Below are 26,560 nucleotides of genomic sequence, written 5' to 3'. Positions count from 1 at the left end.
AAAATATAGCTTCTAAATACCTTCTTTAGTTGCTAGAAGGATTATATGAATTCTCATTTTTAAAATCTGAAAAATAGTGGTGATATAAGGATTTGAGGAGACTTTAAAACATGATTGTGACAGTAGTTGTCATTTTTGTCATGTGCCAATGTAAATACTTATGTAGTCCAAGACACTATTCTAAGCAATTTTTTCAAAATATTTTATTTATTTATTTGAGAGGCAGAGTTACAGTGAGAGGGACAAAGGTCTTCCTTCCATTGGTTCACTCCTCAAATGGCTGCAATGGCCAGAGCTGCACCAATCTGAAGCCAGAAGCCAGGTGCCTCCTCCTGATCTCCCATGTGGGTGCAGGAGCCCAAGGACTTGGGCCATCTTTCACTGCTTTCCTAGGCCACAGCAGAGAGCTGGATTGGAAGAGGAGTAGCCGAGACTAGAACCGGCACCCATATGGGATGCTGGCGCTGAAGGCAGAGAATTAACCTACTGTGCCTCGGCGCCGGCCCCCTAAGCAATTTTTAATGTTTGATGAATCCTTGCAGAAACCTTGTGAAGTAGTTAGGTCTAATTATTATATAAACTAATTCACACCTAGTTGCACACTAATGAGTACCACAGCTAGGAATCAGCATAATACTGCACTGTGGCACAGTAGGTTAAGCCTCCACCTGCGGCACTGGCATCCTATATGGGTGCCAGTTCAAATACCAGCTGCTCCACTTCCAATCCAGCTCCCTGCTGGTGGCCTGGGAAGGCAGTGGAAGATGGCCCAAGCAATTGGACCCCTGTACCCACATGGGAGACCCAAAAGCTCCTGGCTACTTTACTCTGCTTCCCCCAACACACACACACACACACACACACACAAATACATTTGATCAAATTAAGAAACTTTTTTTTTACCAGTTAATGAGTTAATGCTAGCTCTAAAGGAAGAAGAGAATAACTTAAGATTAGCAATTTCTAGCTTCATTGTAATTTACCCCTTCAAAACTGAAGCTTCTCTGCAGGAGAAACTTACATGATTTGATAGAGACATCTGCTAAGTCACATCAAATTTAATTTATTTTCATATTGAAAAATAACCACAGACAGTCATATGAAGATCTTACATGCACTAGTTCATTCCCCAAATGCCTGCAACACCCTGATCAGAGCAGGCTTAAACCAGTAGTTCAGAACTCAACCTAGGTCTCACACATGGGTGGCAGGGACCTAAGCACTTGAGTCATCATCCACTGCCTCCCAGGGTACCTCTATTTTTTTAGGATTATTATACACTCCAAATCATTTCTCCTTTTTCCCATTCACCAATCCACAAATAAATCCCAAAGTAGTAGATGGCTGGCTGGGAAACAATCAGGGTTGAGGCAAAACCAGTAGAGTATTAATGGTTAAAGGCACAGAATTTGGTGCTACTTACATTTATGCTGAATCCTGGCTGAGGAACTCATTAGTGTGCAACTAGGTGTGAATTAGTTGTCCTCTCTCTGCAGTAGTAATTAGACCTAACTACTCCACAAGGTTGCTGTAGGGATTAATCAAACATTAAAAAATTGCTTAGGGGGCCGGCGCCGAGGCACAGTAGGTTAATTCTCTGCCTTCGGCGCCAGCATCCCATATGGGCGCCAGTCTAGTCCCAGCTGCTCCTCTCCTGATCCAGCTCTCTGCTGTGGCCTGGGAAAGCAGTGGAAGACGAGCCAAGTGCTTGAGCCCCTGCACCCACGTGGGAGACCCGGAAGAAACTCCTGGCTCCTGGCTTCAGATTGGTGCAGCTCCAGCCGTTGAGGCCATTTGAGGAGTGAACAAATGGAAGGAAGACCTTTGTCTCTGTCTATCCCTCTCACTGTCTGTAACTCTACCTCTCAAATAAATAAATAAAATATTTTGAAAAAAATTGCTTAGAATAGTGTCTTGGACTATATAAGTATTTACACTGGCACATGACAAAAATGACTACTGCCACAATCATTTTTTAAAGTCTCCTCAAATCCTTATATCACCACTATTTTTCAGATTTTAAAAATGAGAATTCATATAATCTTTCTAGCAACTAAAGAAGGTATTTTCATTACTATTTTATGAATGGGTTCTGAAGAAAAACTAAGAAATTTGCTAGACTAAAGCACACAAATACATAACAGCCTGATTCTAAGCTGTGAAATTGTTTTCAGAGAACAGATTTTATTTGGTTTTTCTGTAGAAGTTACCAAAAGTTACACACTGGCAAAAAGGTACACTATCAAATAAATATATATCACTTGAATCTTAGAAATGAGGTAAAAATTTGGTGAAAGAAATAACACATTAGTGATAACAAGTTATCTTTTATTAATTTCCCCATACACCAAGTACTTATCTAAGCTTTACATATAGATGATCTCATCTATTTTATTAACTGATTACCACTGTTATCACATCCTACAGATGAAGCAACTAGTTCTTGACAACATTAAATAACTTGGAAGAGGTCACACAGCTTATAAACAGCAGAGCTGACATTCAATTCCAGGTCTATCTGACACCAAAGCCTAGCTGTTTAACTTCTATTTATGCTTCTCTGAGGTAATGCATGTTTTGTTGAGCCCAGGCACTGAAACTCAATCTCTTCAATATACAGAAAAAAAATCCCAAATTATAAACAGATTAATGTTCTTTCTTTAGTCCTCTATCTTACTGTACACAGTGAAGCATACGTTTATGCATTGTCAGGACTCTCAAGCGGCATCCCCTGCAGTATCAGAATCAGGTCAGAAGTTTTTTAAATTTTCTCTGGAGTACAAAAAAGGAATCTCAAAATTCTTTTTTTGATTAAGAAAAGGAAAGAAAGCTGGGTGTGGCTTATTACTTGGGTCAAATATACTAATATGATAATAAACAGGGAAAGTGGACTAAGTGGTGTATAGTAACACTACCTCACAATTTTTGTTTTATAAATTTAGAAAGGAAAAAATGCTATTCTAAAACACTGTAAACATACAAATCATACTGAACTCTAATACAAAAAACAATATTTTACCTGTCTCAAGAGAAACTGTTTCCCTATTCCACCCATAGTAATAAAAATTAACCAACACATTAAGTTGATTCTGAGTATCTAAAATCAAGCAGTGAAAGGAGATGATACAGTAGTTCAAAATACTTAAGAAAAAATTTCAGACATTACAACATCTCTTCTTCAAAAGGCTCACAAAACTATCACTGGGAGATTTATATTACTCAAAAATTTCTAAATACATCACAATGTCCTTATTTTAAGGAATAGATTTTTATGTCAAAAAGGCTTTGTTTAGACCTTCTACTGAAAAAATTAATTAATCTCCTCATTAAAAATGCACACAACTAATACTTCAGTTAATGCTATACTGTTACAAACACTATGGCTGGACCATCAAGAAAACCTAGATAGTTCCTAAATCTATGATATAAAAATTTTATCTACATAAGGGTACTTCAAAAATTCCAGGGAAAATGGAATTAAAAGGTAATTTTGATGTGAATAAATTTTGCAATCCAGGCATATTACTTTCTTAATGCTCATTTTCCATAAAGGTACCCTATACTTTTCGATGTTAGTCTTCCAAACTATACAAAAATCTTCAAAACTGAAACACATTTTAGAATCACAGGCTGAGCTTTATTTCAATCACATCAGACAACACAAAACTGTTATAATTTCTGAATATAAAGCATTTAAATCAAATAAAAAAATGAAAGCCAACAAACTTACTTGGGATACACTGGTTCATAAAGGTACTTGTCCCCTCTTGCAGATGTAATATGAAAAAACAAGATGTAGCCATGTGCCGTCTGAAAGAGAAATTTTAGTAACCATCAATGAAAGGTTAAGAACCCCCCATTAAAAAATTAGTCTGATTAAGCAAATAAAGTAATTTTTATTATAATGTCTCTAAAAGGCTTGTAAAGAAATGAACAGATTTCATAAACATGTACCTGCAATCAATAGTTCATAAAATGTTAGACATTCTCTCATAACTAGATTATTCAACAGTAGGTGAAAGATATAACTTTTTCAACTTCCCAATAATATGGTAACTAACTGTTCAAAAATGTCTAAAGCAACAATGCCACCAAATAGTAACAGTTTGATAAAATGCTTAGCTACTCAAAGGTTACACAGTAAACTTCAGAATAGCATATTTATATACTTTAAAAATGAACCTTTTGGCCTCTTTTTTACTACGAAATACTGCCTACAGAAGAAAATGAAGCAAGTCTTTGATTTCTAAAACTGTAAAATCAGCTAGTTAAATTTTCTAAGAAACTATTTTTAAATAAAAATTATATTAAAAACAGTGCCACTATATCACAGCCTACATCTGTGACTTTTAAAGTTCAAACAACCATTTTATACTTAGCTGTTCCTAATCAAGTATTTTTAATAGTTAACAGAGTGAATTGGCAAATTTTTCCCCAAACTGCTTTATTCGACTACTGAATTCCTATTATTTTAGAGGTCAACAGGCATTTACCCAGAGTGGAATTGAAGAAAATGTCAAAGGTTTCAAATTTCTTTCCAGTACAGCTTCATGTTCTTCACTCGAAGAAATAACAGAAGCAACACTTCAATTTCTTCATCAAAGCCAGGCTGTTTCTTTTTCTCTTAACTATAAATGCTGCTATTTATAATGTACTCAAAAACTGTAGTGTGCGGCCAGCATTGTGGTACAGTAGATAAAACCACCACCTGTAACAACGGCATCCCATTTGGGCACAGGTTTGTGTCCTGGCTGCTCCACTTCCGATCCAGCTCCCTGGGAATGTGGCATGGAAAATGCAGCAAAAAATGGAGCAAGTATCTGGACCCCTGCACCACCCAAATGGGAGACTGGATGAAGCTCCTGACTCCTGGGTTCAGTGCCTGGCCCAGCACTAGCCACTGGGGAGTAAAACAGCTGATGGAGGATCTTTCGTGTTACCATGACTTTCAAAATAAATAAATCTTAAAAAAAAAAAAAAAAAAAAAAAAGGCAGGGGCTGGCACTATGGCATAGCAGGTACAGCCACTGCCTGAAGGGCTGGCATCCCATATGGGGGCTGGTTTTGAGTCCCGGCTGCTCCACTTCTGATCCAGCTCTCTGCTATGGCCTAGGAAAGCAGTAGAAGATGGCCCAAGTCCTTGGGCCCCTGCACTCACGTGAGAGACCCGGAAAAAGCTCCTTGTTCTCCCATGCTTCCTCCTGGTCTCCCATGCGGGTACAGGGCCCAAGCACTTGGGCCATCCTCCACTGCCTTCCTGGGCCACAGCAGAGAGCTGGACTGGAGGAGGAGCAACCAGGACAGAATCCAGCGCCCCAACCGGGACTAGAACCCGGTGTGCCGGCACCACAGGCGGAGGATTAGCCAAGTGAGCCGCAGTGCCGGCCCTAAGCTGCCACTTTCAACATTGGAATCCCATATGAGCCTGTAGTTTCAAGTTCCAGTTGTTCTGCTACTGATCCAGTTCCCTGCTCATGTGCCTGTGAAAGCAGTGAAGTACTTGGGTTCCATTGCAGCCATCTGGGGAATGAACTAGCAGATGGAAGACCTCTCTCTCTGTCTCTACCTTTCTCTGTAACTCTTTCAAATAAATAAAATAAATCTTTAAAAAGAAATCCCATATACAGAGGTTATACAATTTTTATTGTAAAATTTGTTTAATGGATATGTCTGGAACCATTCCTTCTTTATATAATGCCTATAATTTTGCATATAAAATAATATTAGACTACACATTCATATTAGGAATATTAAGACAATGTCATATTACATGTTTATGGCAGCTAGAAAAGGCTAGAAAATATTTCAAAACTCATATTTATTTATTTATTTTTTTTTTTGACAGGCAGAGTGGACAGTGAGAGAGAGAGACAGAGAGAGAAAGGTCTTCCTTTTGCCGTTGGTTCACCCTCCAATGGCCGCCGCTGCAGCCGGGCGCACCGCGCTGATCCGATGGCAGGAGCCAGGATCCAGGTGCTTTTCCTGGTCTCCCATGGGGTGCAGGGCCCAAGCACCTGGGCCATCCTCCACTGCACTCCCTGGCCATAGCAGAGAGCTGGCCTGGAAGAGGGGCAACCGGGACAGAATCCGGTGCCCCAACCGGGACTAGAACCCGGTGTGCCGGCGCCGCAAGGTGGAGGATTAGCCTATTGAGCCACGGCGCCGGCCCAAAACTCATATTTTTAAAAGCATAGGCAGCTATTGGAATCAATGAGGACTACATTGATTAAAATTCCACAGCAGAGGGGCCTGCACCATGGCTCACTTGGTTAATCTTCCGCCTTGCATCGGCAGCATCCCATATGGGCACCAGGTTCTAGTCCCCGTTGCTCCTCTTCCAGTCCAGCTCTCTGCTGTGGCCTGGGAGGTCAGTGGAGGATGGCCCAAGTGCTTGGGCCCCTGCACCCACATGGGAGACCAGGAGGAAGCACCTGGCTCCTGGCTTCGGATTGGCGCAGCTCCGGCTGTAGCAGCCATTTGGGGCGGTGAACCAATGGAAGGAAGACCTTTCTCTCTCTGTCTCTCTCTCTCTCTCTCACTGTCTAACTCTATCCGTCAAATAAAAAAAAAAAAGTTAAAAAATTCCACAGTAGACTGTTGAGAGGTGAGCTGATTTTTTTCCTCCCAAATTAATGTTTGTCAATTCTGAGCACAAGCTAAGAAAGTGGGCTTAGTTCAGGCAGAGGCAAAAGAATATCAACAAAGCTTTCCTCAATCATATAGGGCGCTAAGGTAAAAATCAGACTTGACATGCCTCAACTTCAGTCGATCTTTCCCATGTGATATTTGCTGAATGTAGAAGCTACAGAAGAAGCTAATGTGGCCAGCGCCGAAGCTCAATAGGCTAATCCTCCACCTAGCAGCTCTGGCACACCGGGTTCTAGTCCCGGTCGGGGCGCTGGATTCTGTCCCGGTTGACCCTCTTCCAGGCCAGCTCTCTGCTGTGGTCCGGGATTGCAGTGGAGGATGGCCCAAGTACTTGGGCCCTGCACCCCATGGGAGACCAGGATAAGTACCTGGTTCCTGCCTTCGGATCAGCGCGGTGCGCCGGCCGCAGCGCGCCAGCCGTGGCAGCCATTGGAGGGTGAACCAACGGCAAAAAGGAAGACCTTTTTCTCTGTCTCTCTCTCTCACTATCCACTCTGCCTGTCAAGAAAAAAAAAAAAAAAAAAAGAAGCTAATGTGCTAAGAAGCAAACTTCAGAGAAGCAAAGTAAAATGTTCTGCAGAACTGCATAGGAAGAGGACTCATCTAGAAATAAAATGAGTCTAAAATGAATAGTGAAGTACTCTGGGATTTCTAGGTACAGTCTTAACTAGGCTGCTGTTGGTGGACTCAGATACCAGAAGAATTATGTCATTCATACTAACTGGAGACCTAATGTGCCTCTAACACAAAGCCTGTGACAAAGACTGACTAAATTTAGTCAGGCTCTTGAACATTCTTGGGACTCATCTGTGAAGTTCCTTATAAAATCTAGTGTTAGCAAGAACACTAAGTTAGTTTAGCAAAAGTGCCTCCACTATTCCCCAGATGATATCTGATAACACTGGCCTGTCTTTATTAAGAATACTGTTGATTTAGTCAGAATCCCCCTAATCCCTGATGTTTCCTCTTAGCAATTCTCCACTCACTAACCCCTACACTGTTCCTTGGCTATTACTTCCCACTTTTATCCATTCTATGTTAAGCATTCAGCCCAATCTTTCTCTCCACTGCACTGTTCCCTATACCTATCACAGTGATTCTGAATAAAGCCTTCCTTATTATTTTTAATAAGCATTATTGAATAATTTCTTCTTTAACAGCAGTCTCATGACAGACATCTACATTTCTAGGTCACATGGAGAAGATGCAACCAAATCTCTCAGGGTTAAAATAACAGGTCAACTAAGTCTCACTAAACCTCCAACCAATTTCAATCATATCAAGACAAGATTAAAATGATCAGCCTCTAATTCTAATAATAAACAGGGATCTGTGAAGATAGCTACCACACTTCTCTACATTCTCTTTTTACATTATTATTGTAATAAAATTTAAAGATTCCCAGAAGGGCAACAGATGATCAAGATATTGGATATGTTTTTAAATAGTCAACAACTATATTCAAGAAAAATGAGAGCAAAACACAGATGAAAAGATTGAGATTTTCACACAAGATTTGATCCCTATAAAAAATTATCAAGGGGCTGGCACTGTGCACAGCAGGTTAACTCACTATCTGCAACACCAGCACCCCATATGGGCACCAGTTCAAGTCCCATCTGTTCCACTTCTGATCCAGCTCCCTGTTGGTGTGCCAGGGAGAGCAGCAAAGGATGACCCAAGTCATAGGGGTCCTGCACCCCTCCCGGTGGGAGACCGGGAAGAAGCTCCTGGATCCTAGCTCAGTCTTGGCCATTTGAGGAGTGAACCAGGGGATAGAAGATTTCTGTCTCTCTGTAATTCCAATTTTCAAATAAATCGTTTAAAAAAAAATCTGAGTGGCTATCCTAAAATTAAAACACACAAAACCTCAATATCTGAATGGAGTTCAGAAGAGAGGTGGCACATTACAGGTATTCATTACTAGCTCAGGAGAAGTATCAACAGAAAAGAAACACGAGGAGAGGACTGTGCTATGGTGCAGCAGGTTAATACCCTGGCCTGAAGTGCCAGCATCCAATATGGGCGTCAGTTTGAGACCCGGCTGCTCTACTTCCAATCCAGCTCTCTGCTATGGCCTGGGAAAGGAGAAGATGGTCCAAGTCCTTGGGCCACTGCACCCATGTGGGAGACCCAGAAGAAGCTCCTGGCTTCAGATAGGCGCAGCTCTGGCCATTGCAGTCAATTGAGGAGTGAACCATCAGATGGAAGATCCCCCTCACCGCCTCTCCTCTCTCTGTGTAACTCTTTCAAATAAAATAAATAAATTTAAAAAAAAAAAAAAAAAAAAAAAAAAAAAAAAACCACGAAGAAACACGGGAAAAATAGAAGAGAAGGGGAGGACAAAAGGTATCGTAACAGGCATACTGGAATACTGGACATACTGAAAAGGTCGGGTTGACGTCCTAGAAGAGGAGAGAATGGGACAGAAGCAATATAAAGGAAATAGCTAGGCAATTTCCCAAATTGAAGATCATCTACCCACAGATTCAAGAAGTCCAGCGAATAGAATAGGTATTAAAAAAAAAAAAAAGCTCACCTAAGCACATCATAGTTAAGTTATGTAAATCAAAGAGAATCTTAAAAGCAGCAAAAAGGAAAAAAAAATTATATATTATTTTCAAAAGGCCCATAAGGACATTTCATTAGAAACTATAAAATTATATATCTAACTTAAAGAATTATCAAGCCTGAATTTTATGTCCTAAAAATAGCCTTCAGAAATAAATGCAAATTAAAGAAATCTTTAATCTCAAATCACATCCTCATATATATTTTCCATGAACTTTTCGAGGACCCTTCATATGCAAACTTATCTTTTTTATTATTTTTTATTTTACTATTTATTTGAAAGGCAGAGTTACACACAGAGAGATCTTTTATCTCCTGGTTCACTCCCCAGGTAGCTACAACGGCCAGGGCTGGGCCAGGCCGAAGCCAGGATCCCAGAGCTTCTTCCAGGTCTCCCACTTGGGTGCAGGGGCCCAAGCATTGGGACCATCTTCAGCTGCTTTCCCAGGCACACTAGCAGGGAGTTGGATCAGAAGTGGAGCAACTAGGACTCAAACCAGCACCCATAAGGGATGCTGCAGTCAGTGGCTTTACCTGCTAAACCACAACGTGAGCCCCATAAACTTATTTTTTAATTCTATTTTCCACAAAATTTTTGAAGTGCCCTCATATATAAAATGAGATCTAAAAAACATTAACTGTGCAGAGGGAGTATTATATACATAGTTATTAATAATCTAATTTTTAAGCCACTTTAGTTTGGGGGTGTTCCCCATCTTGGAATGAAAATGCATGGAAAGTTAAAATTTTATTTCAAAAATTGGCAATCACCACTTGGCACCACAGAAATCCAAATTTTTACATAAATGAATCTACTGATCTTCTAAAACAGCTACAAATAAAAAATAAACTGTAATGAAAAACCACCCTACTGAAATTTTAATAAAATAACTACAAGGAAAAGTAGGTCCTCTACTGTCTTATAAATGCCCCAACCAATTCTTTACCAGTAACTGCAGACGATCTAGAGAGTATTTTCTTCTTATATCCTTCTCAATTCTCAAGTTTCAACTAATTTATCATATATACATCAGAAGACTGGAGTGTGACATCAGGGTAGACTGTAGAACAGGAAGTTCCAGGAATTTGTCTGCCTACTAAAACAAGTGAATTAGCAGGAACTATATCTGAAGCAACTATTTTGGAGATTCAGGTCTAAGTAGAATACCCACAGCTCCAAAAGACAAGTTGATGGAGAGGCTTGTAAATTTCTAACAATCTCAGGTTTCCTTGGGTTAACATCTACCACTTCTCCATTGGTCAACTTTAAGCTACACATGGGTCTCAAAAATTTCTGCACCAAAATGAACTTAGACTAACTTTATGATCTAGTTTGAGACATTAAAAAGGATAAAACATAAGTTTGAATAAGCCCCTATAAAAGCAACATGCATTCTTCTAAACTTGAAGCAAAAACAAACATCAAACTTACAATAAAGCTTGAGAAGAATAGAGAAATTATTAATGCTTTACCAAAACTTTATCTATACAATGCCCTAAGGAAAACACCTGGTTACAAATGGATAACACAGTTTAAGGAGCAATGAGTCTCTCTCTCTCTCTGCCTCTCCTTCTCTGTGTAACTGACTTTAAATAAAATAAATAAATCTTAAAAAAAAAAAAAAAAGGAGTGAGAATGTTGAAGATGAAGCCTACAGTGGCAGATCATCCACATCAATTTATGAGAAAGAAATCTTGTTTACCCCTAACTGAAGAGAACTGACAGTTAACAATAGTTAAAGTCACAGAATAGCCAATACCACAATTATCTCAAGTGGTTTGGCTAACACAATTCTGACAGAAAAATTAGAAAAAATTTTCTGATGGGTGTCACACCTGTTTTGCCCAGAACAGCTACAGATAGGAGCACAGCTTCCAATGAAAATTTTAAACAAGGTCAAGATACTGAAGCATTTCTTCCAATAATTGCACCACAGATGAAATATGGCTTTAGCAGTGTGAGCCTAGAGACAAAGTACAATCAAAGCAATGGCTATTAAGAGGTGGAAAGTGGTCTAGTCAAAGCAAAAGACTCATCAAGAGCAAAGGTCATGGCAACAGGTTTTTTCTTCTTCTTTTTCAATGCTCAAATCATTTTGCTCATTGACTTTCTGGAGGGCCAAATAACGATAACAACTGCTTACTAGGAAAAATTTTGGAGAAAGCTACCAGCCAAACCTTTAGCAGAAAAACACTCAGAAGAGATGCAGGAGTCCTTTTTCTCCATAACAATGTTCTTGCTCATTTCTTTCATTGAGCAAGAGCAATTTCATAAGCTTCAATGGGAAATCATTGGGCATCCATCTTAGTGGTTCTGATTTGCCTTCTTTTGACTTTATTTTGTTTCCTAATACTAAAAAATCTTTAGGGGGAGGTGTTTGGCACAGCAGTTAAGCGGCCCCTTGGGAGGCACTCGTCCAGTATCAGAGCACCTGGGTTGAAGTCCTAGCTCTTTCACCTCTGATCCAGCTTCTTGCTAACGTAACCCTGGGAGGCAGCAGATGATAGCTCAAGTACTTGGGTGCCTGTCACCCACATGGGAGAACCAGAATGAGTTTCAGCTCTGACGTTCAGCCTAGCCCAAAACTAGCTTTTGCAGGTATCTGGTGGAGTGCAACAATGAATATAAGATCTCTGTGACGTTCTCTATCTGCCTTTCAAAACTAAATGCAAATAAATAAAAATTCTTACAAAGCTTTTTAAAATATTTTAAGAATAATTTTCTTCTTCAGTTAATAATGTAAAAAAGACAGAACTGACATGGTTAAATTCCCAGACACCTCACTTCTTTAGGGACAGCCTAAATGGATAGTATAATGGCTTACAAAAGTGTCTTGACCTTGATGGAAATATGTTGAAAAATACATGATGTATTTTTATCTTTTTTTTCCAAGATTTTATTCATTTACTTGAGAGGCAGAGTTACGGAGAGAGATGGAGAGAGACAGAGAAAAAGGTCTTTCATCCACTGGTTCACTCCCCAAATGGCCATAAACGGCCAGAGAAAAGACCAATCTGGAGTCAGGAGCTTCTTCCAGTTCTCCCATTCAGATGTAGGGGCCCAAGCTCTTGGACCATCTTCCACTGCTTTCCCAGGCTACAAGCAGAGAGCTGGATCAGAAGAGGAACAGCCAAGACAGGAATCGGTGCCCATATAGCATGCCAGCTCCAAAGGTAGAGGCTTAGCCTACTACACCACAGCATGAGCCCTAATTTTTATCTTTTAATTCAGTTTCCACAAACTCTTCAAAGATCCCTATTATCAAGTAAGTAAACTTTAAATCAAAATGGTTCCAATAAACAAAGAAGGACATGACATATTGATAAAAGGTTCAATGTAACAAGATACATAGTAATTATAAACATGAACACACCAATAAAGGAGTTCCAAAATAGGTGAATCAAAAATTAACAAAATTGAAAGGAGAAACAGTTCTAAAGTAACAACTGGATATTTCAAAATCCAACTTTAAATGATGGGTGGAAAAGCAGACAAAAGATTCACAAGGAAGAGCCGGCATTGTGGCTTGGCAGGTAAAGCAGCCACCTGTGACACCAGCATTCCATATGGGCATCGGTTCAAGTTCCAACTCAGCTCTCTGCTAAAAGGCCTGGGAATGCAGAGGAAGATGGCCCAAGTGCTTAAGCCCATGCACCCACATGGGAGACCCAGACTGGCTTCTGGCTTCAGACTGGCTCAACTCCATCCATTTTGGTCATTTCAGGGGTGAACCAGCGAATGCAAGATCGAGATCTCTCTCTCTCTCTCACACACTCACTCTCTCCGAAACACTGCCTTTCAAATAAATAAATAAATCTTTTTTTAAAAAGGTTAATAAGGAAATAAAATACTTGAACAATATAGGCATTTACAGAATACTTCATCAATAATAGCACAATATACATTTTTCTCAAGTACACATGGGATATTCTCCAATACAGAACACAAGTTATGCCACACACTAGGCTAATCCTCTGCCTTGCAGCACCGGCACACCGGGTTCTAGTCCCAGTCGGGGCGCCGGATTCTGTCCCGGTTGCCCCTCTTCCAGGCCAGCTCTCTGCTGTGGCCTGGGGAAGGCAGTGGAGGATGGCCCAAGTACTTGGGCCCTGCACCCCATGGGAGACCAGAATAAGTACCTGGCTCCTGCCATTGGATCAGCATGGTGCGCCGGCCGCAGCACGCCGGCTGCGGCGGCCATTGGAGGGCGAACCAATGGCAAAGGAAGACCTTTCTCTCTGTCTCTCTCTCTCACTGTCCACTCTGCCTGTCAAAAAAAAAAAAAAAGACATATCTTTTGGATATCTCATAAAGTATCTTCTCTGACTACAACAGGATGATATCAGAAGTCAGTGATACAAAGAAACTGGAAAATTTACATATATATAGAAATAACAAACTCTTAAAACAACAAATGGTTCAAAAAGACATCAAAGGAGTAATTAGAAAATATCTAGAGATAAACAAAAATAAAAATACCAGAATTAATGGAATGCAGTGAAAATACTGTTAACAAAGAAATTGTTAAACTTATATTCAATTGAAAAGGAATCTTGATGTGACTGGAAGAGGAGAGGGAGCGGGAAAGGGGAGGGTTGCGGGTGGGAGGGAAGTTATGGGGGGAAAGCCATTGTAATCCAAAAGCTTGGAAATTTATATTCATTAAATAAAAGTTAAAAAAAAAAACACACTAAAAAAAACCCTTATGTTCAAAAAGACAAATCTCAGGATGGCGCTGCATGTGCAGCTGGTTAAGTCACTCATTGTAATGTTGGCTTTCCATATTAGAGTGTGTAATGAGTGCTCCCTGCTAACACACCTGGGAAAGCACAAGATGACAGCAAAGTATAGGGCCTTGCCAGGCACATGGGAGAGCTGGATGGGGTTCTGAGGATCTTGGCTTCAGCCTGGTCCTGATCTGACTCTGTGGCCATTTGGGGAGTAAACCAGCAGATGGAAGAGATATCTCTCCCTCTTCACTGTCACTCTACCTTTCGAATAAACACCTTTTTAAGATTTATTTCTTTATTTGAAAGGCACAGTTATAGAGGCAGAAGGAGTGGGGAAAGATAGAAATAGAGATCTTCCTTCCACTAGTTCACCCCAAAATATCTGCAATGGCCAGAGCTGGGCCAATCCAAAGCCAGAAGCCAGGAGCTTCTTCTGGTTCTCCCATGCAGGTACAGGGACCTGAGGACTTGGGCCATCTTCTGCTGCTTTCCTAGGCATACTAGCAGGGAGCTGGACTGGAAGTGGAGCAGCTGGGAGTCAAATCACTGCCCCAGTGGGATGCCAGCATCTCAGGCGAAAGATTTACCTGCTACACCATAGTGCCAGCTTCAAATAACAATTTTTTTTAAAAGACAAAGCTCAAATTAATGAGACGTATACCTTAACTAACAAGATAAAAACCAAGGAGAGGGGTTGGCCCTGTGGCACAGTGGGTTAAAGCCCTGGCCTAAGGTGCCAGCATCCCACATGGGCGCCGGTTCTAGTCCTGGCTGCTCTTCTTCCAATACAGCTCTCTGCTGTGGCTTGGGAAAGCAGTGGAAGATGGCTCAAGTCCTTGGGCCCTTACACCCATGTGGGAGACCCAGAGGAAGTTTCTGGCTCCTGGCTTTGGATCAGCGCAGCTCTGGCCACTGTGGCCATTTGGGGAATGAACCAGCGGATGGGAGATCTCTCTGTCTCTACCTCTCTCTGTAACTCTGTCTTTCAAATAAATAAAATAAATCTTTTAAAAAAAACAACAAGGAGAAATAAGACCAAAAAACTGACAAATGTTTACGTAGATTAAATAAAAAACAAGAAGACGCAAATTACTAAAGTCAGGAATGAAAGTGGCAACATTACCAGTAATTTTATATGTATTTAAAAAGTATAAAATTTATATCCATTTAAAAAGTATAAAACTATCATGTAGACTTGTATTCACAGAAATAAGCAGACCAGATGAAATACACAAATTTCTACAAACACCCAATCTGCCAAATTTGACTCAAGAAAAAAACAGAAAATCCAGAGATCTATAAATAGTAAAGAAGCTGGATCAGTAGTCAAAAAAAAAAAAAAAAAAAAAATCTCTGAACAAAGCAAAGCCCAGGACTAGATAAACTTGCTGATGAATTATACCAAACATTTAATCAAGTATTAATACCTATTCTCATAAACCTAAACAGACCCATAACCAAGATGGAGACTGAATCAGTAATAAAGATCCTTCCAACAAAGAAAAGACCAAGACCAGATGGCTTCACTGCTGAATTCTACCAGACACTTAAAGAAGAACAATTCCAATTCTTCTCAAGCTATTTAAAACACAGAGAGGGAGGGAATCCTCCCAAATTCTTTCTATGAAGCCACTGTAATTCCTAAATCTGAAAAAGATGCAACAGAGAAAGATAAGTATAGACCAATTTCCCTAATGAACACAGATGCAAAAATCCTCAACAAACTTATTCTCTGAATCTCTTCCAAAAAACTGAAGAGCAGGGAATACTTCTTAACTTTTTCTTTAGGACCAGCATTACCAACTACAGTAGAAACTACAAGAATACTATAAACCAAATTCCTTAGAAACATTGACATAAAAATCCTAAACAAAATACTTTGTGTATTATGCCTAACTGGGGTTTATCCCTGGAATTCAAGGATAGTTCAATATGCAAAAATATATCAATGGTAATACACCACATTAATAAAGGAAAAACCCTCCAAAGGATTCCAACTGATATAGAGAATGCATTCAACAAAATTCAATATACTTTCATAATGATAAAAGCTCTTAAACTAGGAACAGCAGAAAATGACTTCAACATAATAAAGTCCATAAATGAAAAACATAAAGCCCACAGCATACTCAATGGTCAAAGGACTGAAAGCATCCCTCTCAACCCTCAAAGATAAGGAACAAGATGCGAATGACCACTTTTGCCACTTATATTCAACACAGTATCACAAGATTTACCTAAAGCAATTAGGCAATAAAATGAAGTAAATGACAAATTGGAAAGGAAGATATACATTTGTTTCAAGATGACATAATCTGAAGAAGCCGTAGGTACACAAAATTGCTAAAAATAAGATGAAGTTACTAAAGTTGTAGGATATAAAATCACATGAAAACCAGCTATATCTTTATACACGCCTAATGAATAATCCAAAAAAGATTTTTGAAAACAATTCCATTCACCCAAAAAGGATACCAAGATCATTCAATGGGGAAAGAATAGTTGTTTAACAGAAGGTACCAGAACAAGAGAATATCCACATTAAAAAAAAGAAAAAATTGAACCCTTACCTGACATCATAAAAAAAAAAAAATTTCCATGTGAAACAATGGTTGAGGCAGTGTGAGGAGGCTTGGTATCTGCTACTCTCCATAATAATGCAAGTCAGTAATGAGATTTTATTTATTTCATATTTAAAGATGTTCACACAAATATTGCCAAACAATGCTATCAACCCATGAACATTAACTAATTGTCACTTGGTAGGAAATTACAGAATTCTATTAGATTCTTCTTCTGATGTTGTCTTTTAACACGGCAGATTGATAATTTCTAATCAGGGCCGGCGCCACGGCTAACTAGGTTAATCCTCCGCCTTGCGGCGCCGGCACACCGGGTTCTAGTCTCGGTCGGGGCGCTGGGTTCTAGTCCCGGTCGGGGCGCTGGATTCTGTCCCAGTTGCCCCTCTTCCAGGCCAGCTCTCTGCTGTGGCCAGGGAGTGCAGTGGAGGATGGCCCAAGTACTTGGGCCCTGCACCCCATGGGAGACCAGGATAAGTACCTGGCTCCTGCCATCGGATCAGTGTGGTGCGCTGGCCGCAGCGCGCCAGCCGTGGTGGCCATTGGAGGGTGAACTGACGGCAAAGGAAGACCTTTCTCTCTGTCTCTCTCTCTGTCCACTCTGCCTGACAAAAAAAAAAAAAAAAGATAATTTCTAATCAAAGGTTATATGGAAGCCTCTCTTTCACACGAGGACTTCACAATACCAAAGTTCTGCATCAGTGTCCTAAAAATTACACTAGAACTATGGTTTGAACTAGAAAATATATCTATAGCTAATTTCATGTATAAATAGAATCTTACTACTTAACTTCTAACTGAAGTATACAAAAAGTTACTTGTAATTGAAACAATTCTATTAGCTGTCCTCAAAATGGCTTCATTACATAAAAGTTTCACACACATGCACTGTTTGCCCTGTAGTTGTAAGTTGAATTCATTAAGAAACTGTCAAATCTATAGTAAAAACTATTTTTTCAAAGCGATTCAGTGTCTAAGTGATGAGAGGGTGGTACTTCAAGTTCAGAAAAATGAATCTGGCCATGAACTAAAAATGTTTCTAATAAGTCTGCTACTAAGCCATGGAGCAATCATAGAGTAGAGCAAGTCAGAATATTCAGCTTCTGAGTACAGGCTTTTGAAGTTTTACATTTTCATAATCTTTTTAAATTGGTCCAATTAAAGCCTTTGCTCATCTGCATGCACTAAGATCATATTCAATTATTACTTTCAGCTTCTTGGAGAATGTTTTCATCTGAAATTTTTGACACACTCAGTACTGACCATTCAAATATACACATAACAGATGAATAACTGTCAACTCATCAAGAAACAAGCATACTTACTTTGAATGTACTCCCAATTTCATTTTAGTTTTGTAATGAAACTCTGCTGTGATAAGAAATTCTATTTTAAATTTTCTAGTTTTTATGACTTTTCCTCTCAATGACTTGGGAATACTGTGATGAGTGGATACACTGGTAAAGTCAATTCATATTGGCATAGCTATAGCGTCACTGCATAATAAATAATATTTTCCATCTAATTCAATAATTCATACTCCAATGTATTTTAAAACTATCACATTCAAAGTCTATTTTCTATTCTTTTGTGATGAATATAAACTAGTAATAAAAACAACATAAGCTGTTACAGTTTGGCAATATGTGCAGCACTTGAAATGCTATAGTTATAATTGTATTGTAATTTATAGTACATTGAACAGAAGAGGGAAGCAATGACAGTACCACATATAGTTGCTATCAGATTTACTCAACTCAATCTGCTCTTGTGGCTTTAAAGAAGCCACAGACCACATACAAATGAGCATTTTCACACTTCAATAAAACTTTATTTATGGATACAAATTTGAAAATCATTAAATATGTAAAAATTAGTCTTAATTTATGGTTTGTATACAAACAGGCCGAAGAATAGATTTGGTATCTGGTTATTAATCAGCCAACTCCTACAGGAAGTACAAAACTAAGCTTTCTGACTGTGTAATATTTTCCGATCATTTCAGATCATGGAGTAGAAAGAATGTAAAAGCAGGCAGATAAGTTAGTCTAATGCAGCACTGCAGAATATCTTGCCCATGGGCTATTTATGACCTGCCAAAACATTTGATCTGGTCCGGCCAAGGTAACCACAGGCAGACTCAAAAGTAAGTAAATCTATAGCAAGCTATTTTTTTTTTTTAAGATTTATTTATTTAAAAAGGTAAATTTTTTTAGAAAGAGAAGTAAAGCCAGAGAGAGATCATCTACCCTCTGGTTCACTCCCAAAATAGTCACAATACCCAGGGCTGGGCCAGGAAAAGCCAGGAACCTGGAACTCCATCCAGGTTTTCCACATGGGTGGCAGGTAAACAAGCACCTGGGCTATCTTCCATTGTTTTTCCCAGGCACATTAGCAGAGAATTTGGTGGGAGGTGGGGCAGCTGGACTCAAACTGGCACTCAGATGGGATACCAGCATTGCAGGTGGCATCTTAAGCTCCTGCACCAAAATGTCAGCCTCAGCAGGCTAATTTATAAGTTGATAATCTTTTATGGCTCACAAATGATGCTATAAATATCCAATGGTCCTTGGCAGAAAAAAGGCTCCCTATCCCTAGTCTAGTATTTAAGAGTATAGTAATGAATGCAAACTTAGTTACTAAGATTGTATCTCATTTTTCCAAGACACTATCTGTATAATCGTCAATAAGGTTTAATTCCAAAGAGCCTCAATTTACTCACCTATCAATGAAGGATAATGATATTTACTTCAAAGTATCAGTCCAAAAAAGATTAAATGAGACCAGTCATGTATAATCTGCTTACAACATTACTTCCATTGGAAGTGATCATTAACTGTCAACCATATATATCATTGCAAAGGCAAATCAGATAATGACGACAGTCAGTGCTAGAGATGATAATGATAAAATACAAATTGAAAAAATAAACTTAACCAGATTTAGGAAAGTTTAATGGGACAGAAATGTAGAAATAGATCCTAATGCATATGCAAAATTAGTATCACATAAACAGAAAATTTATTATTTTGCAGGATATCTTTTGAAACAGAGAACTCAAGGAGTGCCATGTTAATACAAACAAAAGTTTTAAAAAACTGGATTAGACTTCAAGAGTAAAACTAGGCAAGTGAGATGATCAAATGTTTAGGGATGTCAGGAAGTGGTAAAGTCAAAGATGAATAATAGTAGGATTCTAGGAAGATAAATGATCAAGACTGCACAAGACTAAAAGGAAGACATCTAAGAGAATCAAGTTTAAATGCAGTATAATGATTTCATAAGAAAATACTGAAGCTGAAAATTCTACTTACTGACACAGCTATCATGGTACTATCTGGCCTCCATTCAGTTTGCTTGTAGGATCCAAACTGAGTAGATGATTTTGTGGATTCCTTGTAGGTTACAATTAACACACTAGGCTGGAAAAAAAGTTGTATATTTATTAATATCTTACAAAATATATAGGAATAAGTTCACGTATAGAATACTCTGAAAGTATTTTCTAAGTGCAATAAAAATATTATATAAATATACAATAATAAGCTTTCAATATTCCAAGCAAATCAACTAATAGGCTAGTCTTCCACCTGCGGCGCCAGCACACCAGGTTCTAGTCCTGGTCCGGGCGCCGGACTCTGTCCCAGTTGCCCCTCTTCCAGTCCAGCTCTCTGCTGTGGCCCGGGAGTGCAGTGGAAGATGGCCACGTGCTTGGGCCCTGCACCCACATGGGAGACCAGGAGAAGCACCTGGCTCCTGGCTTCGGATCAGCGCGGTGTGCCAGCCGCAGCAGCCATTGGAGGGTGAACCAACAGTAAAGGAAGACCTTTCTCTCTGTCTCTCTCTCTCTCTCTGTCAAAAAAAAAAAAAAAAAAAAAAAAAATCGCTTGGGTCTGTATCTATTATTTTCTAAAGATTTATTTATTTATTTGAAAGTCAGAGTTACATAGAGAGAGAAAGAGAGGCAGAGAGGCAGAGAGAGAGAGAGAGATCTTCCAACTGCTTATTCACTCCCCAACTGGCTGCAGAGCAGTGCCAATCCTAAGCCAGGAGCCAGGAGCTTCCTCCATGCCTACCGCGTGGGTGCAGGAGCCCAAGGACTTGGGCCATCTTCCATTGCTCTCCCAGGCCATAGCAGAGAGCTCGATCAGAAGTGGAGTAGCCAGGTCTCGAACCAGCTCCCATATGGGATGCCAGCACTGCAGGCGGCACCTTCACCCACTACGCTACAGCGCCAGCCCCAGGTCTGTATCTATTAAAGCAGATGATTCAGCAATTATCCTCCAAAACAGAAAGAACCACCTCATATGTGTTCATAGGTGAATTCTGTCAAATATTTAAAAACATTACATCAATTCTTTACAAAGCCTTCCAAAAGATAAAAGCACAAGGAATAGTTCCTGTCTTATTCTGTGAGTCCAGCACTACTCTAATACCAAAACCAGACCAAGATATCACATAAAAACAAACTACTGTCCAATATCTCTCATAGACACAAATGAAGAATCTCTCAACACTTTATTAGCAAATTAAATCCAGTAATATATAAAAAGGAATGATACACCAAGACCCAGCAGGATATATCCTAGGTATACAAGGCTGGTTTTCAGATTTGAAAATTAACTAATGTAAGATCACATCAAACTGGCTAAAGAAGAAAAAAAAATCACATGAATATATCAATAAACACAGAAAAAGCATAGCGCAATTCTAACACCTAAGCATAATAAAAATTATGCAAAGTAGGAGGGAACTTCCTCAACGTTATAAACAACATGTATAAAAAAATATACAGCTGGCCGGTGCTGCAGCTCAATAGGCTAATCCTCCACCTGCGGCGCCAGCACACCGGGTTCTAGTCCCAGCTGGGGCACTGGATTCTGTCCCGGTTGCCCCTCTTCCAGGCCAGCTCTCTGCTGTAGCCGGGGAGTGCAGTGGAGGATGGCCCAAGTGCTTGGGCCCTGCACCCCATGGAAGACCAGGAGAAGCACCTGGCTCCTGCCTTTGGACCAGGCGGTGCACCAGCCGCGGCGGCCATTGGAGGGTGAACCAACGGCAAAAGGAAGATCTTTCTCTCTGTCTCTCTCTCTCACTGTCCACTCTGCCTATAAAAAAAATAAATACACAGCTAATATTATACTTAATGATGAGAAACCAATACTTTCCCCCCAATATCAGGAACAAGCCAAGGATATGCCTGCTCACAAACGCTTTTCAATGCATTGGTGGAAATCTTAGCTAATTCAGTAAGACAAAATAAAGGAAATAAAAGCTATAAGACTAGGGGCCGGCACCATGGCTCACTTGGTTAATCCTCTACCTGTGGTGCCGGCATCCCATATGGGTGCCAGTTCTAGTCCTGGTTGCTCCTCTGCCAGTCCAGCTCTCTGCTGTGGCCCGAGAGGGCAGTAGAGGATAGTCTAAGTGCTTGGGCCCTGCACTCGCGTGGGAGGCCAGGAGAAGGCACCTGGCTCTTGGCTTTGGATCAGTGCAGCGCCAAGTGTAGCGGCCATTTAGGGAGTGGTCCAATGGAAGGAAGACCTTTCTCTCTCTCTCTCTCTCTCTTTCTCTCTCACTGTCTCTAACTCTACCTGTCAAATAAATTTAAAAAAATTTTTTTAAAAAGCTGTAAGACTGGAAAGCAAGAAATAAAACTTTATTTATAGACATCGCTATCATCTATACAGAAAATCTAAAAGAACTGACAAAAATTCTCCTGAAAATAATTAGAATAAGTCTGCAGAATACAAGGTTAATTAATATACAAACTTAATCACTTTCCTATATTTCAGTGATGAACAGTGGAAATTTATTAAAATTACTTCCATTTACATTAGCTCCCCAGAAGTGAAATACTTAGGAATAAATCCAACAGATCATATTTAAGATGCATGAGTTGGCAAGTCATGACAAGAACCTAGGGTGGGCCAGCGCCGGGGCTCAATATGCTAATCCTCCACCTGCGGCGCCAGCACACGGGGTTCTAGTCCCGATCAGGGCGCCAGATTCTGTCCCAGTTGCCCCTCTTCCAGGCCAGCTCTCTGCTGTGGCCAGGGAGTGCAGTGGAGGATGGCCCAAGTGCTTGGGCCCTGCACCCACATGGGAGACCAAGAGAAGTACCTGGCTCCTGGCTTCGGATCAGCACGGTGCGCCAGCCACGGCAGCCATTGGAGGGTGAACCTACGGTAAAGGAAGACCTTTCTAAACTATTTCTCTCTCTCTCTCTCACTGTCCACTCTGCTGTCAAAAAAAATAAATAAATAAAAATAAAAATAAAGAGCCTAGGGTGATTACTGATTAATTAATTAGTTAATGCTATAACTAGTATTCAAACAATATTTTACATTTTGTGTTTCTGTGTGGGTGCAAACTGTTGAAATCTTTACTTAATATATACTAAATTGATCCTCTTTATATAAAGATAATTGAAAATGAATCTTGATGTGAATGGAATGCGAGAGGGAGAGGGAGCGGGAGATGGGAGGGCTGCGGGTGGGAGGGAAGTTATAGGGGGGAAAAACCATTGCACTCCATAAGCTGTACTTTGGAAATTTATATTTATTAAATAAAAGTTAAAAAAAAAGATGCATGAGGAAAATTAGAAAACCGATGAAAGATATCAAAAAAGAACTAAGTAAATAAAAACACATTCACATTAATGGATAAAAAGACTCAAGACAGTCATGATGCCAGTTCTTTCCCATTTTATCTACATATCCTTTGTAATTCTAATCAATACACCAGCAAGTTATTTTGTGCATGGAAACAAAATAGCTGTACAGTTTAAATAGAGATGTAAAAGATCAAAAATATTAAAGGAAAAGAACATGTTAGAGAACCAACACTACCTGACTCCAAGGCTTATTTTTAAAACTACAGTAAATAAGAAAAAGAATAAACAAATCTATCAGTGGAACAAACCACAGAACTCAGAGACAGACCACAAAAACAGTTTATTGATCTTTGACAAAGGAGCAAAGGCAATACATTGGAGAAAAGGCACAGACTTCCAACAAATAGTGTTAGAAAAATTGGGTAAAAACATTCACAAAAACAAACTTTGATGCACACCTTACACCTTACATAAGAATTAATTAAAAATGGTGGCCAGTGTTGTGGCACAGCAGTTAACCTGCTGCCAGTATCCCCATGAGAGTGCCAGTTTGAGTCCCTGCCGATCCACTTCCAATCCAGACCCCTGCTAAAGCGCCTGGGAAGGCAGCAGAAAATGGCCCATGGAGTTGTACCTCTGCCACCCACATGGGAGACCCAAACTGAGTTCTGGGTTCCTGGCTTCAGCCTGGCAATGCCATTTTGGTCATTTGGGAAGTGAACCAACAGATGGAAGATATGTCTCTTCCTTTCTCTCTTTCTGCCTTTCAAATAAATGAACTAAATCTTTAAATACAAAAAAGAATCAAAAATAAATCAAAGAACTAAATGTAAGTGTAGAACTGTAAGATGCCTGGAAGATAACTTTAACAGTAAAAAAAAAAAAAAATACCTACATGACCTTGGGTACATGGCATTAACATTTTATGGACACCACCAATGACACAATGTATGTAAGAAATGAAAGATGAAGTGAACATTATAAACTTCTGCTCTGTGAAAAATACTGTTGAGAGAATGATAGAAGTCACAGACGGGGAGAAAATATTTGCAAAGGACATATCTGATAAAGAACTTTTAACAGGGGCCAGCACTGTGGCGCAGTTAGGTTAATCTTCTGCCTGCAGCACTGGAATCCCATATAGGCACTGGTTCTAATCTTGGCTGCTCCTCTTCCCATCCAGCTCTCTGCTGTGGCCTGGGAAAGCAGTAGAAGATGGCCCAAGTCCTTGGGCCCCTGCACCTGCATAGGAGACTAGAAAGAAGCTCCTAGCTCCTGGCTTCAGATCGGCGTAGCTCTGGCCATTGTGGCCATTTGGGAAGTGAACCAACAGAAGGAAGACCTTTCTCTCTGTCTCTCCCTCACTGTCTGTAACTCTACCTCTCAAATAAAATAAATCTTAAAAAAATTAAAATTTGTTAACAAAAACACACCAAGAGCTCTTAAAATTCAGAAATAAACAACTAAATTAAAAGCAGGCAAAAGACCTGAACAGACATTTCACCAAAGGAGATACAAAGATGGGAAATAAGCACATGACAGTTTGTTCAACTCTATAACCTCAGGAAAATGTAAACTAAAACAACAGTGAGATATCACTACACACCTATTGGAATGGCCAACATCCAAAATATTGACACTACATATTAGTTATGGTTATGGAGCCATAGGAGCTTTTTATTCCCTATGAGAGTGCAAAATGGAGTCATCACTTATAAGCAGTTTGGCAGTTCCTTTCAAAACTAAATACACTCTTAAGATACAACATTTACACTCCGTGATATTTATCCAAATGAGCTGAAAATTTATGTTCACACAAAAATCCTCACACAGATGTTTATAGCAGTTTGTCTCATAACTGCTAAAATTTGGAAGCAATCAAGATACCTGTTGGTAGTTCAGTGGATACACTGTGGCATATCCAAATAATGAAATATTAGTTTAGAGCCGTAAAAAAACATGGAAGAACCTTAAATATATACTACTTAATGAAAGAAGCCAATCTGGAAAAACCTGTGATTCCAACTGAATAACATTCTGAAAAACCTAAAACAGTTCAGGTAAAAAAACAAAATTAGAAAAAACTCAAGTGGCAAAAAAAAAAAAAAAAAAAATCAGGCTGACTGATGTCTTTACTGTAGAAAGCAAAAATGGCTAAGCAGTTCAGGACTGATTATATCAAATGATGCCTTAATGCCATAAAAAAGAGTAGTGCTTCCAAACATTTCCCAACACTTAAGATCCACAAAACATTAATCAAATAATACATTGGAATGGTACCTACCGGGCAAGAAGGAATACATCTAAATAAAGTTGGTATTTAGCTAATAATACACTATCAAAAGTAGAAAAGAAAATCTAGATGAAGAAATCAAGAAATCTTTTCAATGAAGTAACTGTAGGCAGTGTAAAGGAAACCTCGTTGGGCTAAACCTACTGAATAAAATAATGTAAAGAAATTAGAAAAGGGGGCCAGTGCGGTGGCTCACTTGGTTAATCCTCCACCTGCAGCGCCGGCATCCCATATGGGCACCAGGTTCTAGTCCTGGCTGCTCCTCTTCCAGTCCAGCTCTCTGATGTGGCCTGGGAAGGCAATGGAGGATGGCCCAGGAGCTTGTGCCCCTGCACCCATAGGGGAGACCAGGAGGAAGCACCTGGCTCCTGGCTTCGGATCGGCACAGTGCGCTGGCCGTAACAGCCATTTGGGGAGTGAACCAACGGAAGGAAGACCTTTCTTTCTCTCTCTCTCTCTCTGTCTATAATTCTACCCGTCAAATAAAAAAAATTAGAAAAAAATAAATGAAAGCTATTTTGAAGGCTGTGAAAAGCACTGTACTGGCGGCAGACAGTGGAAAGTAGGCTCCCTTGATAAGATATACACACCCACAGGTAAGACTCATAAACTAGCAGCTTTTTGCCTATTGGTTCATCCCAATCTGTATCTGGCTTGGAGGGGGTACCACTGCCTTACTAGCCTGATGGATCAGAAAACAAAGTTTAGACCCTGATAGAACTGCTGGAAAGTTATGGAACAAATTCTGAAGGGAAAGGCTGCAACAGAGAAATCAACTAAATATTTAAAATGTGTGTGTGTGTGTGTATTTATTTATTTGACCATAAAATAGGCTAACCACTAAATTATACCTGCATGGGGAAGACTCCACTGCACACGATGAAAAAACGATAGTTGGTAATAGTCAGAAATGAAGAAACATGTCAGATGTTGCACATCACAAGAGATAAAAATCTGAAGTGAATCCAGATACGTTAACTACCTGCAGGAGCATACAAGTATATCAACACTCTTTGGAGAAACAACAAAATCCAGTTTCTACGATCCAGGTATTATACATGATCCCTCAAAAATCAATAAACACTTAAAGGAATAAGAAAAGAGAATTCATATTTAACAGAAAAA

At 39.7% G+C, this 26,560-nt stretch overlaps 1 protein-coding gene across 7 annotated transcripts in view; it reads right to left on the bottom strand.

Moving 5' to 3' along the window:
* RIC1 (RIC1 partner of RAB6A GEF complex) overlaps positions 1-26,560 on the bottom strand; it is a 169,385-nt gene that overhangs the window by 92,450 nt on the left and 50,375 nt on the right. For 6 of the 7 annotated variants that reach the window (XM_008255095.5, XM_002708103.6, XM_017341498.4 and 3 more), the window contains exons 2-3: positions 19,844-19,951; positions 3,731-3,810 (exon numbers count right to left, since the gene is read on the bottom strand). In XM_008255095.5, the coding sequence (XP_008253317.2) occupies positions 3,731-3,810; positions 19,844-19,951 (188 nt within the window). The remainder of the gene's footprint in view (positions 1-3,730; positions 3,811-19,843; positions 19,952-26,560) is intronic. The other variant, XM_017341502.4, reaches the window with a different exon arrangement.

This window comes from Oryctolagus cuniculus, chromosome 1, assembly GCF_051225735.1.
Source record: "Oryctolagus cuniculus isolate XC-2025 breed Fujian yellow rabbit chromosome 1, ASM5122573v1, whole genome shotgun sequence".
In the NCBI taxonomy this organism is placed as follows: Eukaryota; Metazoa; Chordata; class Mammalia; order Lagomorpha; family Leporidae; genus Oryctolagus; species Oryctolagus cuniculus.
The sequence above is the reverse complement of the archived record's forward strand: the minus strand, read 5'-3'. Positions and strand labels throughout refer to the sequence as shown.